We start from the raw sequence: 19,933 nt of genomic DNA, 5'->3' as shown, positions 1-19,933 counted from the left end.
TGACGCCCTTCCGCATTTGTTCGTCCCAAGCTTCCAGTGTGGTTTTCATGACCTCGCTGATGCAGAGATTTCGGTGTCTATGTTGCTTGGATTTCCATAAAACGTCCTCCAACGGAGTTCTGGCGACCGCCCTATCTTGAGTTACCCATATTGTTTGTTGATCTTCCCCCAGCCATTCCTTCAGCACCCATAATTACGCTGCTTGATAATATTTTCTGAAGTGTGGAAGGGACATTCCCCCTGCTGTGGTAGGTGCCGTGAGGGTGGCCCTGGAGACCCTTGGGGGTTTTCTCTTCCAGATATAGGACGAGATTGCCCTTGACAGTTCCTTGAAGAATGATTTTGGGACTGTTATTGGGAGAGCGTGAAAGTAGTACAGTAACCGGGGGAGAATATTCATTTTCACCGATTGAATTCTACCCCACCATGAGACCATTAGCGGGCACCATCGTTCCAAATCCCTCTTCACTCGTTCGAGGAGCGGAGGATAATTTCCCTTATTTAGCAAGTCCACCTTGTGTGTGAGTGTTATACCCAGGTACTTGATACCCTCCTCAGCAATTTTTAGTCCTAGAGATGCTGCCTCCCTTTCCAGTGCCCTCTCTCACCTACCAAATGCAGCATCTCCGATATTTTCCAGTTTATTTTTAGGCCTGACATCGCCCCGAAAGCCTCCAGTTCTTCTATGGTTCGCGGTAGGGTCCTCCCCGGGTCTTCTAGGGCCAACAACATATCGTCTGCATAGGCTATTACTTTGTGTTGTCTGACTGCCATCTCAATCCCCCTTACCAGGGTAGATTCCCTGATTCCTATTAGTAGTGGCTCCAGAAAAATAGCATAAAGAAGGGGGGAAAGAGGGTATCCCTGTTTGGTTCCCCTTGTTATCTTTACCCTGTCTGTGACCTCACCCTTTATTGCTATTCTTATTGATGAGGAGTTGTAATTGGCTCTAACCATGTTTATGTAGTGATGTCTAAATCCCATGTGCTTCAGTGTTTTAAAAAGTATAGACCACTCAACCCGGTCGAATGCCTTTTCGGCGTCTAATGAGAGCAGGATTGCTGGCGTGTGTGTGATGGCAATCTTTTCCACTAGGTGTATTAGTCTTCTTAGATTGTCATGCGCTTGCCTGCCCAGAATAAAGCCGGATTGGTCAGTGTTTATTAGGGTGGGCAGAAGCGGGGATAACCTAGCAGCAAGAATTTTGGTGTATATCTTAGAGTCCAAATGTATCAAGGCAATAGGCCATATGAGCTAGGGAGGGAGGTGTCTTTACCTGATTTATGGAATACCAGAACCTTGGCTTCATTCATGGATGGGGTTACGTTTCCGCTTTCTTTAAAGGTGTTTAACAGTCTTGTCAGAACTGGGGTGAGTATGTCCGCATATTTTTTTTAAAAGGGGGCTGTGAAGCCATCTGGGCCAGGTGCTTTATTGTTTGGGAGTCCTGCAATTGCCCTCTTCACTTCTTCTTCGCTGATCCGGGTCTCCAATGCCAATTTTTCTTCCTCGGATATTTTTGGAATGGGGAGGGATTGTAGGAACCTGTCTTGGTTGCCTTCATCCAGGCACTCCGTAGCGTACACCTTTTGGTGGAATGCCTTCAAGGCCTCCCCTATATCCTTGGTGCGCGTTTGTGTCTCTCCTTGTGCATTTTTGATGTTTATGATGGTCATTGTTTTTTGTTTTACGCAGAGTTGTCTTGCTAGGTATCTGTCTGCCTTATTGGCTTTGATGTAGTATTGTTGCTTGAGATAGAGGAGGGATTTCGCTCCCTTTTTATTGTGCAGCATTTCCAGTTGCCCATGCGCATGTCTCAGAGCTTTCTCGAGACTCCTGGTGGGGTGAGTCATTAGTTCCTCTCGAATGTCCGCTACTTTCTTTTCAAGTTCTCTTTCCCAGCAGTGCCTCTGCTTGTCCTTGGAGGCTTTCAGTGCTATCATATGTCCACGGATCTCCGCTCTGAAAGCTTCCCATACTGTTCGCAATGGGACCTCCCCTGTATCGTTTTGTGCAAAATATTCTATGATTTTTGTCCCTTATCGCTTCTCCCGTCACCAGGTCTGAGAGAAGATCTTGTGGTAGCCTCCACCGCCAAAGTCCTCCCCCCTTCCCTAGGTGCTGAACTTCCAACCATATTGGGGCATGATCCGACATCGCTATTGGGCCTATTTCCATTCCTTGAATTTTGCCCATCAGCCCCACCGATACCCAGAAGTAGTCAATTCTCTACATCATGTTGTGTACATGCGAGTAATTTGTGAAACCACTGTTTTGGCCCTTCAGTTCCCTCCAAACATCACATAGCGCCATCTGGTCCATCATTTGCTTGAGATGCTTGGACGGGGCTCCCTGACTATGGGGTCCCCCCGCGCTCCTATCTAATTGTGGGTGCCAGGCCATATTTAGATCTCCCCCCCAGTATTACCTCTCCTTTTGCAAAACCCTCAAGCTTCCCCATCGTGTCCCGCAAAAAACCGCCTTGACCCGTGTTGGGTGCATATATATCGCTGCCAGGGTGAGACGGCTACCGTCTAGCATAAAGTTGGCAAACGCAAACCTCCCTTCCCTATCTGTTTGCTTGTCTATGAGTGCTGCGTCCGCTCCCCCTTTTATTGCTATCAGCACCCCAGCCCTTTTATCCATAGCATTTGATTGTGCCCATATCTTGTACCCCCTGAGATATACCTTCTTTTTATCCTGGGCCCTTATGTGTGTTTCTTGGAGCAGCAGGATGTCCGCCTTCTCCCTCCTGAGCATGCTCTCTTTTTCCTCTTCACAGGAGAGTTCAGGCCCCTTACGTTATAGGATAGAATTCTAGGTTTCCCCATCTCGTCTAGCCCGGATTAGATGTCATAAGATCCCAAGTGCTGTGAACCCTTCTTTCCTCTGGAGTTCCCCCCCACCCGCACTCACTCCCAAACTCCCCAACTTCCCCCCAACTGATAACATTGAACCAACTATGATCCCGAGGAGGGCCCGGGTACCTAAGGATGGTAGGGAGTTGCGCCTATCGCTCCCTGCCCTCCGTGAGCTCGGGTTAAACTTTGCGGGGAATCCTAAACCCTGCATCTTCCTCAGACCTTCCTGTGTACCTGTTCCTGGTCCCCTCCCGGGCCGCTGGGTATTGCGTTCTTCGAATATCCTTTAGTTTTCACCTCTCCAGCCTCATGTAGTTAGATTCTGTTCCCAGTAATGTCACTGAAGCCAAGTCCTGGTATAGCTGAATGTCTACCCCATTCATCCTTATGTGGTCTACCTGCCTCGCCCTCCTTAAGATTTGTTCTTTTTGCGGGTACGAGAAGAGGGCTACCAACACATCTCTAGGTCTTTCCCCTGGACGCCAGTTCTTTTTGGGCCCACTCTGTCGATCCCAATGGTATCCGCTTCTTGCGCCTCTATGATGTCTCTAAACACTTCCTGCACTGCATTTTTAAGATCCTTATCCAGAACCGACTCCGGCATATTATTAATGCGGATATTGGATCTGCATGATCGATATTCTAGATCCTCACATTGGATCTCTAAGTTGTGGGTCAGCCGCACAAGGTGTTCCTGCGTCTCGCTGCTATGCAGTGCTTCATCTTCCACGTTTTGAACTATTCTCAAGCGTGTCTGTCCTTTCTTCCAGTTTGGCCACATCTAACTTCAGTTCTTGGACCACCTGCTTCATGTCATTCCTCATCGTGACAAATTGGTCCTGCACCGTTGACATAAACTTGTCCTGCCACTCCACAAACCATGCATGCATGTCATCCCTTGATGCAGGAAGGTTGCTTGTGTTGGGGGGGAAGCTGTTGACTGTGGGGTCTTCCAGTGTCCTTCCCCTGGTGTTTACCGGGGTATCAGACGAACACATTTGAAGCAGGTTCGCGTCTTGTTTGGTAGATTGTGGGTTTGGTTGGTTTGAGCCCCCTTTGCCTTGGACATTGCCGCCATGACGTGGTCCCACGATGAAATTGGGTGCCTTTGGGGGACGTCTTTGCTATGCCCTTGGACTAATGTCTTTGTTGCCCTCCTCCAGCTGAGACGGGAGGGAACTGTGGGGGGGCAGGCTTTGAGAACTTGCTTAGCTGTGGAGGGGGTACAGTCTCTCCTGCCCCTTAGAAGCACTGGGCCTACGGATCAGACCTGGGGGCTGTGGTTCTGGGGGAACAGTCCTTCACTTTTTACGTCATCAGTTCTTATCCACCCTTCCCCCCGCAGCATGTTGCCTTGATGGTGGATTCTCTCCCCAGGTATGGCTTGGGGCCTTATGTATTTACTTGGGGGGGGGGGTCCCCTGCTGGGTAGAATTCCCCCTTGGCCTTCTTTGCGGGGGGAAGGGCACCGGGGGGAGAGCCGCTCACCTTTTGCGCCCGCCTGTGCCTGTCTCCGGTGTGCCTCGCGGCACAAGCTCGATGCTCTGCTTCCTCCACCCGTTGTGCTCTGCGAGCTTCCCGGGCTCTGTCAGCTGGGCGCCAGAGCGGCTGCGGGATCTCTGCGGTCCAGATGGGAGGTGGGCCGCTCCTCGCGAGAGCCGATACGTGCGCCCCACGCTGCTGTGCTCCCCACCGCTGCCTCCTCCTCTGCCCCCTGTCGCTTCTCTCGGCGGCGCGGCTCCAGCAACGATCCTCGGAGGGGGAGGGGCGCCCTTGTCTCGTTGCATCCACGTCTCTTCTGTCCACTCCTCGGGGACGATTTCCCCTCTCCTCAGCGCTGGCGGCCTCTGCGGGTTATCGGCTGGATATTTTAATGGGTTTTCATTCAGATATTCGGCTCAATGAAGTGCTTTTCTGCGGCCATCTTGGAATCGAAATTGTATTAATTCTTAACAACAAATTGTAATCATGAAATATTTGCTTGATGGATATATTTAAAGTATAAATGTTTTAATGTCAAGCCAAATATACTTAATAAAAAGGGGAGTTAACTATGAAGGATAGATGGCAAATAAGGCACCCGCAGGGTAGAGTTAACTCATTGTATTGCCCAGACCATAAAATATTTTCTCACATTGATTTGACATGGCTTAATGATGTGGCTAGCTGGCAAAATTAAGATGCTGAGTATTGGTAGAGCTCCTCCTGGATCATTTGCCCCGTCCGTATGTCTGGGACAAGCTGGGCTATAGATTAAGAGAATGTGGCTATGCTGAGTGATCTGCATGTGAGAATGCCCCTGGGGCGTAAAGGTGGAGGAGTATATGCGTATTTATGACCTAGAAGAATAGACTATTGGAGTGATTTGAGTAGCCCTAAAACAGTGTATATGTGGAGAGAGTATTTCGATGGTGTCCGTATTAAGAAATCTTTACTAAATTCCTTGGAAAAACAAGAGTGTGAATTAAGGCATAGGAGCAAAATTACAAATCCATCTGAGGAAGACAAGAGTGCGATGTGGAAATGGGAGAAGGCCTCTGCTCAAACACCGGCAACAATAGGAGCGTTTGAGTACACCAGACTTTTTTTTTTTATTTGTTTTACTCTTTTTATTTTTTATGTGACAACATCACAAGGGGGATAAACTGGGGAGAATCCTGGTATGGTTTAGATGGCAAAACACGTGGCACACCTTCATCATGAAACTTAAGGGTAGAAACAGGGTCATACAGTTTACTTAGAAGGGGATTAATGACACATTGCGGATTTGTATGATTAAGAGGCAGTGGTCGATTTGGACTAAATTGTGGATTATTTAGCGGAAGCCTAGCTAGCCGGTCCTTGATGCAACAATGTCATAATCGTTAAATTCTCCGGACACCACTACTACTTCATCCATTCAGTGCCTCAGAACTGGAAATACCTCAAATATGGATGGGGTCCCTTCTGAGTTCTATACGGTATATGCAGGAATAATAGCAGCAATATTAGCAAGAGTTTATCAGGATGCATACCCCATCATTGAGACAGGTCACAATTACAGTCCTTCTAAAACCGGGAAAAGATGGCTCCAGGCCAACGTCTTATAGGCCCTTTCATTGTTAAACACAAGATGCCAAAACTATAAGTGGGCTCTTAGTGCAGTGTATTCAACGGGTGATCTCTGGGTTAGTTCACTCCGACCAGAATGGTTTTATACCAGGTAGGAATACACTGATGAATTTGGAGATATTTCATACTAGCAAAAAGTACACGTTCTCAGGACAGGTTCTGTAGACAGACATGCTAACACTCTCATCAGTTGTTGAAAATCAGTCGGTCAGTCAATACGTTTATTTCGGCTTTGTGTCATAAAAGTATTGCAAAACAGATAAAAACAATACCATTTTTAAAGAAAAAAGGAAGGGAAGAAAAAGAAAAAGGGGACATTCAGTCAATTTTTAAACAAATTGTTCAGAGAACCCTAAGCCAATCCTTTAAGTATTGAAAGGTTTAGGATCTGGCAGAACAAACAGGAAGTTGGGAACATAACACAGGGAAACCATAGGTAAAGACACAGTAGCATTACTTCGACATTGTCTTTAGGGGTCTCGACTGGAGGGTATTTACTGTAAGCCTTTTCCCAAGTGGAATGATATTCGGTCCCGAAAGCACTGGTCTTCTTGATGTATTTTCCAAATCTAGGCCACTTGGTATGATTACACTGTTAACGGTTGTTTGGCTTCTTGCCAGATAACTCAATATGTGCTTAGCAATATTTTTAAGCTGTTGGAGACAATTGTAACAGAATCAAGAATGTTGCTACCGCTCTGGCATACCCTTGTACAACTCAGGATTTGTTCTTGTGTTGCAAATAGGCAGCGTCTTACAGCTCAAAGCCAGTGTGTACATGTATTGACAAGTGCTTCCCTGGGTTTATGGTCACTTGGCACCAGTTTGGGTACCCTGTGCAAATGTACAGTCCCCTGGGATTTCTGAGGAACTGTTACCCTTCCAGGGTTTACATGGTGGATGTAATGGGGTTGACCTATTCGGCTCTCCATCTTGTCAGGTGCAATTTTTAACCTGTATTCCTTGTCCACCTGTGAATTAGTCGTCTGGGGCAATACGTGGGTGGTTGATACTTGGACACTACTATGGCAAATACGGCTGGTTGTGGCTGTTTCAAATAGCAACCCTTTATCTACAGTTGCAAGTGTGGAGTAAATACTTGATTTATTGCAGTTTGTGGGCCAACTCCATTAGATTTGGTGGTTTTGGTGGCTCGGATGTTACTAAGGCAATTTTCAGACTGGGTCGACCCAGGTTCCACCAGAGTATTTAAGACCTTTCCCAACAGCATCCACCAATGAAAGGGTCAGTTTCTTTAGAATGAGAAGTTTGGCAAAAACAGAGCTGCACTGGGACTCTTGGTGTGCTAAGTTTCCCTCGCCGGGCTGTATTGGTGAACATTCTGCTAATTGTTTGCACGATAGGAGTGGCTTAACCATCCCATTGTCCAAACCAGCACAGCTGCCAGCCACCCTCCCCTCGTAATCGGTCAGGCAAATGTCTGACCAGTGGTGACTTATTCTTGGTGCCCCACGGGCCCTGATCGTGTTCAAAGAAATCAGAGGGCTTATCATGGATGATCGGCTCTGGTGACGTAAGACCCTCCTCGCTATCTACAGTTGCATTGGTGATGGGCAATGGATGGGGCCGTTTAAAGCTGCACTGAATGGGGAGTACAGTAACAGGAAAAACAGCAGATGCAACAGCAGACACTGAATCAGGGGTATTGTTAAAGGGCCAGATAGACTGGGCAGACGTGCAAGATTAATGGTCAGCGCTTCCCATTTGTCCAAGATCACTGGGCTGACACGTGAAAATACACATGGGCTTGTTGGTTTTAATAAGAGGCTCAGCATTGTGCAATGAGTTGCCCCACCCTTCAACGATCCAAACTGAAGTGAACATTAGAAGAACACAAAAAGTGGTCTATCTCACTCATCAGGGTGTAAGCTTCCCCCTGGTGCCCAAATGAATTGAGCAAGCTGGTTTCGGCAGTACATAACATGGAGGATGGTGGGGCCAACGCCAATGCTGGAATGTTCCTTTTCACAAACAGTTTAGTTTGGGGAATGGTGCCGTAGTTTGTTCCAATGTGGTGGATGTAACAGAAGGGATAAGGGTAGCCATCTTAAAGCTGCATAGCAGATTAGCAAAAGGCCCATTTTTGTAGAAATAGTGATATACTTAGAAACCCTGCACAAATCAATTATCGCTTAGGGTCACGAAATGTCACAGAATATCAATGTCAGAACAAAAGTTCCATTCACCTTGCTTCCTTTTTGTTTCCACAGATAGATTTATTAAAAACGGCCTAATGGCGTCCAGCAGTGACTCTCACCTGTTCAGAAATACCGCTTGGGTGCATGGTGGATCCACTTATCGCATGTGCAGATTCTGAAGGCTACGCAGCCTGTTCAGCGGCTTCAGCGGTCCACAGTAGGCAGATAAACATCCTGGAAAATCATCGAAGGACTGCCAGCTGCCAACTCCCGTGCCCTTCCCCCGCCGGCTTCACCCTGCGGGGTGAGGCCAGGATGGAAGTATAGAGGGGGCGTGGCCTTCAACAAAGCTGCCCGCAAGGCTTCCTGGGATTCTGGCTAATGAGGCAACTCCTGCACCCTTTCCCCCACGGGAAAATCAATGATCCTGTAGGTCGCTGTTCTGATTCGCTGATCGCTTGATGTGCTTTGCACCCTGAAGTAAACTGCACTGAGAATGGGGGCGTGTGGCTGGCTGACATATCCCAGAGTAGACAGTGTGGGGAGGCAAGAGTTGGTGTGCTGCTGCATACTGCAACCATATGTGCTTGCTCCCCACCTGTCGCCTCACCCTGGCCTGGTGCAGTTTATTGCAGTGCAAATCTCTCTGAAACCGGGCATCCTAGGGTCTTGAAACGTGGTTTACGAGGTCCCATACGGACATTGAGTTTTGTTCCTCGTGTCGGGACTGGTTCTTCTACAACCACATTGATGTTTCGCCGATTTCAGGCAACCATCTCATGCATGAAGGTACTGAAATCAAGGGAAAGGGCTGGGGTGTCCACATATTATGTAGCCAGTCATGTCCTGAGGGTCCTAACAGGAAACTATGCCAAATTTGGTGCATATTGGTGAAATGGTGTGGAATTGTATAAGGAACAATGCTTCGCCAAGCCACAAACCAACAAACACATTTTTACTTGTGCTAAAATCTAGGGAAAGGGCTGGGGTGTCCACAAGTCATGTAGCCAGTACAGTAATGCCTGGAGGGTCCTAACAGGTAACTATGCAAAATGTGGTGGAGATTAGTGAAACATCGTGGAAAAAGGGAACAATGCTTCACCAAGTCACAAACCCACAAACAAATTCAGAGTTTTGCTGAAATCTGGTGGAAAGGGTTGGGGTGTCCAAATGTCATGTAGCCAGTAATGTCTCGAGGATCCTAACAGGTAACTATGGAAAATGTGGGGCTGATTGGTGAAACGGTGTGGAATTGTACAAGGAACAAGTCTTCACCAAGCCACAAACACATTTTGGCTTGTGCTGAAATCCGGGGAACGGGGTGGGGTGTCCAAATGTCATGTAGGCAGTATTGTCAGGAGGGTCCTGTGAGAAACCTGAGTATGTCTCACCCGCTAGACCCCGGGGATCTGTCATTCAGGTGGCCAGGACACGGCCAATGCTTTTGGATCCAGTTCCTGGGGATGGAACAGTGCGGGAAGATCACGTGGATGAGGGGTCTTCGGGGAGTGGAAGGGGGACACCCGAGGGTGAGACGCAGAATCCCCTTCTCCCCATCCTACCAGGTAGGATACCTAGGCACTCAACACCCCCCCGCCCCCTTTCCCAACACAAACACTTTTCTCACAGACAGTTCACTGTGAGCGACAATGGACTAACACCAGAGCCGTATACTTGACATGTCCCAATAATACGGACAGGTAAGGTCAGTCCATTATGGATCATTACACACGCGTGACTTCCATCACACTTCCCCACACGGATAAAAGGCGGAGCATGAAAGTACACTCTGAGCGAGGCAGGACACACGAGGAAACAGCAGTTCCAAGGTGGCAGTTTAATACAAGGAGAAAGACGGCAAGACTGCAAAGGGTTGCAAGGAGGAAAGTACCCTTGACCTTTAAGTACCATTACTCTTGTGAGCCTTGGAAAGTAAGAAAACTAAGACCAGGAAATGAGGCTGATCAAACCTGTACAGTGTGTGGGAGGTACCCGGGGCTCTCCTGTGTCGATAAACCAGGCAGGGAGGAGCGATTGCTGCTGTGGTACCGCCCTTGGCTCCTACAACCAAGCAGTGTCAGGAAAGACAGCACAGCCGGTGAGTTGGAGAGACTGATAACAAACCAGCTTGTCTTTTGAACCAACGTCGTAAGCTGCAACATTGTGTAAAGAGAATAGTGTGTGAGGCGTTTGTAAGAAGCAACACCAAAAATTGGAAATCCACAGGAGTAGTTGAACTTTATAATTGAACTTTTGGAGGCAGAGAAAAGATACCATACACAGGATGGTCCGGCGCTGCGTAGGTGCTCATTCTAAGGTCTCTATTAGGCATCCAACTAATACTGAAAGTGAGAAAAAGAATATTGAGGTTGAAGTGGTCATGCAACGGGTGAAGCTAAATCCTGTGCACATTCGAAAGTCTTTGATAGTTTAAATGTACATTGCAATTGGTCCGAGCCCGGCCGAGAGAGACTATTTGAATGAATGAAAGGGATCTGAGCCCAGAAGAGGGGGATCCAATGTTGAACTTCTCTTTTGAAAGGGATCTGAGCCCAGAAGAGGAGGATCCAGGATGAACACCCAAATTGAAAACTGGAAAAGGGAAAGAACGCTTGTGTGTTGTTTTTTTGTACATCAGGCCCTCTGAGTCAAGAGACTTGCAAGAAGTAAAGAGACGTGGTCACATAAGGTCCTGAACTGTGAAAATAGAACTGAATCCTCGTGCTGCAGAAGCCAGAGTGTGTGATTTGCTAGAGTGACCTGCCTTGTCCCGTGCTGAAAACGTGGGGAAGGAAGGCCAACGGCCCGAGCATCCTGACTTTTCATTTTGTGAGCACTTCTTTCTTTTTGTGAACATCACCTCACATTATTTGCGAATTAGTGGTAAGGATTGGCAATAGGTTTTTTAGTATAGGCCCTTTTATTTTGACACAACTCCACTAGGACTGCATTATTATTATTTGATGGCCGTAGCTTGCTCCCATCTGTAGATTTAGGTTTAGTTGGGCGTTTAACACACCCTTTCAAAAGTTCAATAAACACCCTTGAACTGTAGTCACTTTTGTCTGTCTTGCTGTTGATACCATGCCTTTCCTTACATATGGTGTCAGTAATGGGATATGATTTAATTGATAAAAATGTTAAATTCATGCTGATAATTGTTGTACCACCAGATGGGGAAAATAGAATCATTGAACTCCTTGACTCTGACCGTGTACCCTCTCTAAAAGAGGTTTTGCTCTATCAACTCTGTATCCCAACTGGTCAACAAGATCTGTTCTTTATAACTCAAGTACTTTTAGATACCCTCCCACTCTTTCATTATAATGTACAACAGTGGGATTGAATAAGATAGAAAATTCCACCAGCCTTTACCTTTTAGATCTACGGCCCTAAACTCCACATTCCCCCATCTCCCTCCACCCCCTCCGGAACTTTTTTAGTTTGGTACCCAATTACCATCCGTAGGAGGGCCATCAGGGTTAGAAACCAACCCACTAAAACCACCCCCTTCGGCAGAATCAGACTCTTTATCCGAATGAGGCGAAACCTGTTTTTTTTCCGATTTAGAAGAAAACACCAAAGGAACCCTTACCCCAACGGAAGAAATGGCAGACCTAGCAGCGGTCATAGCCCAGTTAGCGGCCCATCAAATGCAGGCCAAAGCTAGAATCCAAGAAAACTTAACGAAATTGGTCCAGTTGCAAGTTAGACCCCTACTACCGCAGGGGATACTTCAACCGTACCTCGAAGGCGAAGATCTAGGGAACTGCTTTCTGAATTTCAAATGATTGGCCAAAGGCTAGGATGGGAAGACAACCTAAAAAGGTGCTATTTGGGTTCTCTGTTGAAAGGTGAACTACAGACCACCTACCAAATACTCTATCTTTCCCTGGGGACCACCTTTGTATCCATCAAAGAAGGGCTATTGAAAAGAGTGGGGCAAACCATTTAATTTCTGTCAGCAGAAACTGAGGGCCATTAAATTAAATCCAGGAGAAACCCCCCTGGAATTGGGAGAACATATGAGAAACACTGTAGCCCTCTGGATTAATAACAAATCCCTAGAAGAGCTGATAGAAATGATCACATTAGAACAGTTCACCAACTCCTTACCCCCTTTTTTGCAAAAGGCTGTCTTACAATTAAGTCAACCTACCCTAGCCATGGCCAGTTAAACCAGGCAAAACCACTCGGATGCAGTCATATACTTCCACTCGGTACATCGAGGTGAGGAATGGAAGGTTTGCAAATCTACCCACCGACCCCAACCTCAGGGAGTAGACGAACAAGGAGGGTCATATAAAACCAAGGAATGGATACCAAAAGAAAGACTAGAAGTCAAGAGATCTGACCCAAAAACAAACACAAAAGTAAAAGGGAGGAACCTAAAGGAAGCAGACCACCCCCTCTTATCTACTTTTCATGTAGAGAAATGGGGCATTTGTCAGGCATTGTAAGAAATATTTAAAAGACGAACCTATGGAAATAGGTTGTTTAAAGGGAGAAGAGGGGGAAAAACCCAAAGAGGATCTAGAGACCTTCAGCATATGTTTGTGTCAGTCCTCTGCTGACTTCACATATGAAAAGGCTTGGGTGAATGGGAAGCAAGTAAAGGCATCAATTGACTGCGGTAGCAAGCAAACCGCTATAAGAGCTGACTTGGTCACAACGGACCTCGAGAAAGCTACCCTAGTTAGAGTTACCTGTGTACATGGAGACAATGAAGTATACCCCAAAATACATGTATACTTTAACATCAGGGGTGAGTCCTGTTTAATATCTTCAGCCATCATCCTTGGACTCCCTGAGGAAGTTATTTTAAGTCGGGATTTCCCTACCTTTTCCAATCTCTTGCAGGAAACCCCACCTCCCTCGTGAGAGTTTTCACCCCAGGACTGCTGGCACTCAAATTACTGTTGCCAAAACTCTCCGATATGGGAACAGAGAAAAACCAGAACCCCATTAAACCCCTCCAAGAGGCAAGGAACTTCTAAAACCAGAATCAACCCCTAGAGACCAGTTTGTGGGTTATTTTTGAGAGACTGATAAAATCACCCCACCTCTCCCTATACTGTCAGAAAAAGATCAGAGTCCCTGGATATATCTCATCCCTGTTCTTTCCCAGATTTTAATAGACAAAAACCTCGTCAAGACCAGTCATAGCCACCTTGCATAGGGGAACGGTATGTGAGAAACATGAAGGTGTCTCACCCGCTAGCCCTTGGGGATCTGTCATGCAGGTAGCCAGGACACGGCCATCGCTTTTGGATCCAGTTCCTGGGGGTGGAACAGTGAGGGTGGATCACTTGGATGAGGGGTCTTTGGTGTGTGGAAGTGGGACACTGGAGTGTGAGACGCGGTTTCCCCTTCCCTGAAACACCGTTTCCCCATCCTAATAGGTAGGATACCCAGGAGCTCAACCCCCAACCCGTTCCTGACACAAACGCCTTCTCACAGACAGTTCACCATGAGCGACAACAGACTTGAACTGTGGTCACTTGAGTCTGTCTTACTGTTGATACCATGCCTTTCCTTACAGTCCTAATAGGTAACTATGCAAAATTTGGTGCAGATTGGTGAAACGTGTCGAATGGTATAAGGAACAACGCTTTGCCACAAACACAGCCACCCACAAATGTTCACTTTTATGAATATTGAAGGTATTGGAATTTATCAAAGATGTGATGTACCCTTTACCCGTAGCAAGTGCCATGCCAGAAAGGTGAATGATTCCCTGAACTGGGAATTCTTGCTTAAGGGAGCATACAGATGAACAGGTGGGTCCCCTGAATTAATAAGAAATACCTCATGGATTTGTTAGAGGATACATAAAACGATGCATTAAGGTACGCCATATTATCCAGGTGGAAACCGATTGATCAGATTAGAATTACATAGGGATATATCAAAGCAGGATGCTAGCATATAGGAGAGGAGAGGATATGGAGCATGGTTTATGCAGAGGATATGTTCAGACTATTCAAAGATGTGAAAAGGAGCTTTGATATTCCAGCAGGGCAGGTTCTTTCGTATGGTAAAGTGTGATCCGTGGCATTGATAAACTGGCTTGATTTTATCGCTAAAACTCCTAGATCATTGTTATTGCATATTCTTTTACTGTTGGAAAATGTAAAAAGATTATACTTTTTATAGGGCTTTGATATCGCTAATTTCACATGAATGTACTGAGCTGAAATTTAAATTGGAATGTGATCTTGGTTGCAACCTTTCAGAGATTGGGAGATAATATGTCACTATGTGAGGCAGGTTTCCTCAAATGCCCATTTTAAATTGATTCAATTGAAGATGATGTATAGGGCATATCTTGAACCGCTTGGGGTTAGTGATTTCAAATCTAAAGGGTACCCTAAGGGCCTCATTATGACTTTGGCGGTAGCTATGATGCTATTGGTGGCATGGCTGCTGCCGAAATCAGGTCCGGGTTCCCAGAATGGGGAATTACCGGGCCATTCCGAGTTCGGAGGGCCCGGTAATTCCTCCCTCCAGGAACCCGGGTCCGGACCTTCCCCATTCCCATCTGAGAGGGTGCAAACAACGGCCGATTACGAATGGCCCGTTGTTTGCTCCCTCTTCCCCTCGCGGGACCCGGTAAGGACACCTGGTTTGAACAGGCGTTACGTACTGGGTACCACGAGGGGAGCTTGTAATTAGGCGGAACGGGTTTAACGGGTCCGCCTCCTTTAGAGGAGCCCGTTAACCCGTTCCGCCTCAGTCGTAATGAGGCCCTAAGTGTATTAGATGGAGGGCAGAAACTGAAAACGTTATACATATGATTTGGTCTTGTGATATTCCTCAAAATGAATAGAAAAGAATAGGCTTCATTACACGGATGGCGGTGAACCATGGCGCAATTAGCGCCATGGTTCATACCGGTAAAATACCGACACTGCCTTGGTGGAAAGGGGAATTACCACCCTATTCCAAGGTTGGCGGGGCGGTAATTCCCCCTTCCACCATTGCCCTTCCCCATTCCCATTTTTGCCCCATAGGGCTCTATGGGAATGGGGAAGGTGCTAATTACGGTACCGCAAATTGTGGTACCGTAATTAGCTCCACTGGTCCCTTTGCGGGTTGGTTTTTAACGCCTGCAAAAAGCAGGCGTTAAATTCCCCAACCCGCAAAGGGACCTCGTAGTAAGGCGGTAAGGATTTACCGGTACCGGTAAAATACCGGTACCGGTAAACCCTTACCGCCATCCGTGTAATGAGCCCAGTGACTGAATATCTATGAAAGCGCCTGGAATAGGATATTTTATGTATGTTAAAGATTTCTATAATAGGCATGTTCACGCCGGCCAAGGAATATAAGCGTACCACAGGGAGAGGTTGGGGAGGTTTGGGTCTCCATAATCTTGAAAATATTTAAGAGACTCATTGCTCAATGTTGGCTTGACACTGGCCATCCCAGTGCTGAGAAATATAAGAAGGAAAAGATTAAATCAATGGCAGTTGAAGAGGTACTTCTAACGGAATGATAGCAACAGGTGAAACATCTGTGGATGGAAATATATGGGCAGAGTTTATAGTGGCTGGTGCATGAGGACAGTTGGGTGAGGTTGGAGAGGGATGCCGGAACTAATGTGAGTGCAACCCTTCGATGGGCTCCTAAAAAGTCCTTCTCATTGGTACATGTCCGGGGGTTCCCTAGACACATCCTCCTGTACACTTGGATGGAAATAAGGATTTAGCTTTGTATTCTAAGAGGGGATGGGTATCCTGTTACCTTGGGTTGTGATATGTATCTTGCATTATTCTGTTTTTTCCTTTTTGTTTGTTGGTAATGAGATTTGCTATAGTCTTTATATTTTGTATTTCTTTTTTCTTTTTGTTATTGCTTAGTGCTTGTACTGTATCGATGAAATAATTAAAGTTCAAAGAAAAGAATCTGTAACCGTGGTGGTAGCACTCTAACGTTGGCTACACCACTGGCTTGCAGTTGATATGGCCAATCCTATGCTGGACGATTACGTTCTCTTCCTTGCGGATATCTGAAACATGTTTGAATGCACTAACCAACTCAATGTCTATCTTCCCTCTGTACTGATTCTGCAACCTGCAATTTAAGTATGGAATAAACCTTTGTGTATCAAGTACCTGGGAGTCATTACTTATTCGTACAAGCAGGTCGCTTCATATGGTGATGATTATGTCCGGATACAACCCACCATCGCTACCAATGCTACTTGAGGGGGCAGACAGAGAGTCACACTGGCTGGTACGAATATCACTCCATCATAGCCAACTAAGTAGTTTCATACAGCTCCTATGAAACAGCTCTGTACCACAAGGTCAAGGAAGTGTTTTACAACAACTTATTTCATGATGCAGAGCTACCTCTCTGGAAGGCTAAGGGAGAGTTCACTCTACCTTTGTCAGCCCTTCACACAGCAAGAGTAAGGGAAGTGTCTGCCATACCACAGGGTCAACATTGTGGAGGTGTGAGGGAAAGAAGAGTGTCCACCCAAGTGTCAACGGAATCCAATCTTGCTGTTCCTGCATGACGGTCACCCACTCTTCAAGAAACATACTCTAGGTTGTGAGGGATAGGACGGTCCTTGCTGTATACAAATGGGCAACGATCAAGGTTGTGAGGGTCATGGAACGTCCATCCCTAGGTATAAAGGGACATCCCTCTAGATTAGAGGGACAGAGAACATCCACCCTCATGAAAAAGGGATAACCTTCTAGTGGTAAGGGACAAGGGTGTTGTCCTTAGGATCATCCTCTGCTGTGTGAGGCCCTGTATGAAACATCATCTTCTAAAGTGTGAGAACGAAGTTCAGATGCCTTGGACTACTAGCATCTGTCAGTCTTAAGTGAGTGAAGGCTGACCTCCAAGTGATGAGGACTTGGAACTAGTACTGCCTTTATGTGTGAAGACTTCTCTGAGCTGTCCCTGAAGGTGCAACTTGGTCAGTCTGGCAGCACTCTGAACCTCTGTGGGCTAGCAGCTCCCTTTGTCTACTGTAGAGTGAGATTTCCCACAGTTTGACTCCCCTGCTACAGTGATGTATGATTGTGTTAGGATGTGGACTGGCCCTGTCACTGGGCCGTCACAGGGGACTACTGTTTGAGCATATTCTACCACCACTGTGGGAGAAACCAAACCATTACTACATACTGTGCTTTAATCATAAGTGTAATGTTATACAGACGCTTCATAGGCACTTCCATGTAGGTTACATGCAAGTCCTTTAATCATATTTCGCATTAAGCCACTGAGTTACATAGGAGGAGCCCACTGGCTCCCACCACCAAGGCAACATTTTCCAACTGCCTGGGTTAGAACCAATCACCCTAACATTCTCTCACTCATACATCAACACTCCAACCTTCCACCATTCTTGGCGGCCTCATGCATTCCAGTCCAGCTTGCATCCATCCAGCAAAGCACTTCACAACATGTAACTATTACTGTACTCATTGTATAGACCTCTCCAAGATGAAAGGATGAGTCACTACTGTCCGATTCAAAATTTGGATTATAAAGTGATCATCAAAGTAAGTTGCTCAACACCCAGAACAATTTTATCTGCAGTAATGTTAAGAGCCAGGACCAGCAATAGTGGTATGATTCTGCCACTGTAAATGATTTGGCTAAATGGCTAATCCAGAAATGCACTGGTAGGAACCCTGGTCAGTTCTGGCAATGGCCAGAATTCGGAGAGGACCCCTTCTATGAATAAAGAAACTTATAAAACAGTAGTAATGGGATTTCAATTAGTCCCACATCTTTTTCATGAGGTATAGCTGTTATAAGCACATGGATATCGTTATTGACCTCAACTCAGTCAATCAGAATGTTTAGAGCGCAGTCAATAACTACTGGAAGTGACGGCATTCTGAACATTCTGTCTTCAGAAGTACTTGTTCACCACCAAAACTACCAAACATGTATTGCTACCACCACATGTTCCTATAGCCTTATAGGCATCGGGAGGGATAATGACCCTTCACCAACTTAAGCCTGAGGCACTTGGGGGCGGGTCATTATCCCACGATAACGGCCTCCCCCTTCCTTGGTATATAAGGCTACATTATTATTGTTGTGCATACTTCCAGACACGTAACTGTGACCAAATGAGATAAGAGTATAAACCTGAGTATTTTGCGCCTCATCAGGAGTTCAGCGATATTTCCGCCGAACTAGTGCCAAAATCGAGTACCGTTACCACCACTTGGTCCTGTGGTTTACCACAGGATTACAAGTGGTGGCATGGCAGTTTAAATCCCCATGTTTTTTTGGCAGAATTACCGCTGGAAATTGGCAGTAAGTGGTCGAATGTGGTCGAATGTACCTCTAGCTTTTTGTAAATCTGCCCCCCTACTGCCAATCTCGTAGTTAAGCGGTGCAGGAATGTAGTGGCAATATGGCGGTAATGGAATTATCGCCGCATTCTTGGCAATGTTTTCCACACTGATGACCTTGTAATGAGACCATATACGTTCTTTTTACCCTTTGAAGAAGACTCTACCATCATTAGAGCACTGACACGTTCTCCACTCGACTGATTTTTGAATTGTCAAACTTACTGTTTGATCTTTAGCGATATGTGGAGCAGGAATTCCATCTTTAAGATGGTCTTGTACTAGAAAAGTCAGATCATTTGTAAACACTACAACTACACAAATGCCTGCATTGTTTTATCATAAAGGTAAAGGCCCAGTTTAATTATATTGAAAGTATCCAGTCAAATATGCTAATTAATACAGACCCAAGTAGATAATTACAGCTCCATATGAACTTCCATTTCTTGCTACTCACTGTGTTGTAGATTCTTCCCCCGGATTCATTGTAACGTTTGCGTCTGTCTTCACCTGTAAGAGTTAAGAACCAAAAGATTAGGACAATCCCTTCTTCTGCAACAGCGGATTGTGTACAGACAGACATGTATGTATATAACAGAGTTCTAAGAGTCATCAATAGGGCATGTTAGCTATGATGATGTATTGTAATGATACATGATGACATTATGATATTATGATGACAAGTAATTACAACCCCTGTTCTGTTTCAAAGCAAGGGGCACCTTAATCCAGTACAGTTGGTAGCATATTTATCCAGAACTGTGAGTTACTTACTTGTTCACTTTGTGTGATGTCTAATTCTTTGGCATCCATTGAAGCAGACATCATCAAGGCTAAAATGCCCCAGATCTGACTCTTTGGACCTTGACAAAGGCCAGATCCCTCAAAACAATTGTTGCCTGACATTCATTAAAGCATTTATCGTAAATCAAGAAAGTGTGGGACAAATGTATCAACTATGAATTAATTACTATTACTGTACAGCTGTATTGAGATACTGAATAATTGTATCATCACAAGTACAATTAGCAAGAGCGCAGAGGTGGACAAATTAGAACTCTGTTATATAAAATTAGGTAAGCGAAAGCAAGCCTAATCTAACAGACTATGATGCATTGCTCATCTGCTTTTTTTCTTTACAGGCGCGTAGGTATGCTCTAACTATCATTCCAATATGCTGAAAGAAGTTCTGTCTCCCATTATTATTAGGGGAAGACTCCCATGCAGCCATCTTGCTCACCGTATAGGAAACTACTGAACTTGAGACATGTTTAAAATCATATTAAGGCATTATGTTCTACCTATACCTCAGGGTAATCCAGACATGCCCCCCTTACTGTACCTTAAAGAGGCTCAGCCTCACCTCACTGAGGAGGCCCAACAAGGCTGACACACGTGTCTGGGGTTGCTGATGGTACTCTTGCACAGAGGAGAATTGCCTAGCATTTTGGTGCTGAACTGCCCTTGTGAG

General features: G+C 45.9%; 1 protein-coding gene across 5 annotated transcripts in view; it reads right to left on the bottom strand.

Moving 5' to 3' along the window:
- LOC138521417 (spermatogenesis-associated protein 21-like) overlaps positions 1 to 19,933 on the bottom strand; it is a 1,690,677-nt gene that overhangs the window by 1,337,990 nt on the left and 332,754 nt on the right. For all 5 annotated transcript variants that reach the window (XM_069634222.1, XM_069634219.1, XM_069634221.1 and 2 more), the window contains one exon: positions 18,920 to 18,972. In XM_069634222.1, coding sequence (XP_069490323.1) covers positions 18,920 to 18,948 — 29 coding nt within the window. In that variant the 5' untranslated portion in view covers positions 18,949 to 18,972. The remainder of the gene's footprint in view (positions 1 to 18,919; positions 18,973 to 19,933) is intronic.

This window comes from Ambystoma mexicanum, chromosome 13 (assembly GCF_040938575.1).
Source record: "Ambystoma mexicanum isolate Mex_15411 chromosome 13, UKY_AmexF1_1, whole genome shotgun sequence".
NCBI lineage: Eukaryota > Metazoa > Chordata > Amphibia > Caudata > Ambystomatidae > Ambystoma > Ambystoma mexicanum.
This window is presented reverse-complemented; position numbering and strand designations above follow the sequence as displayed.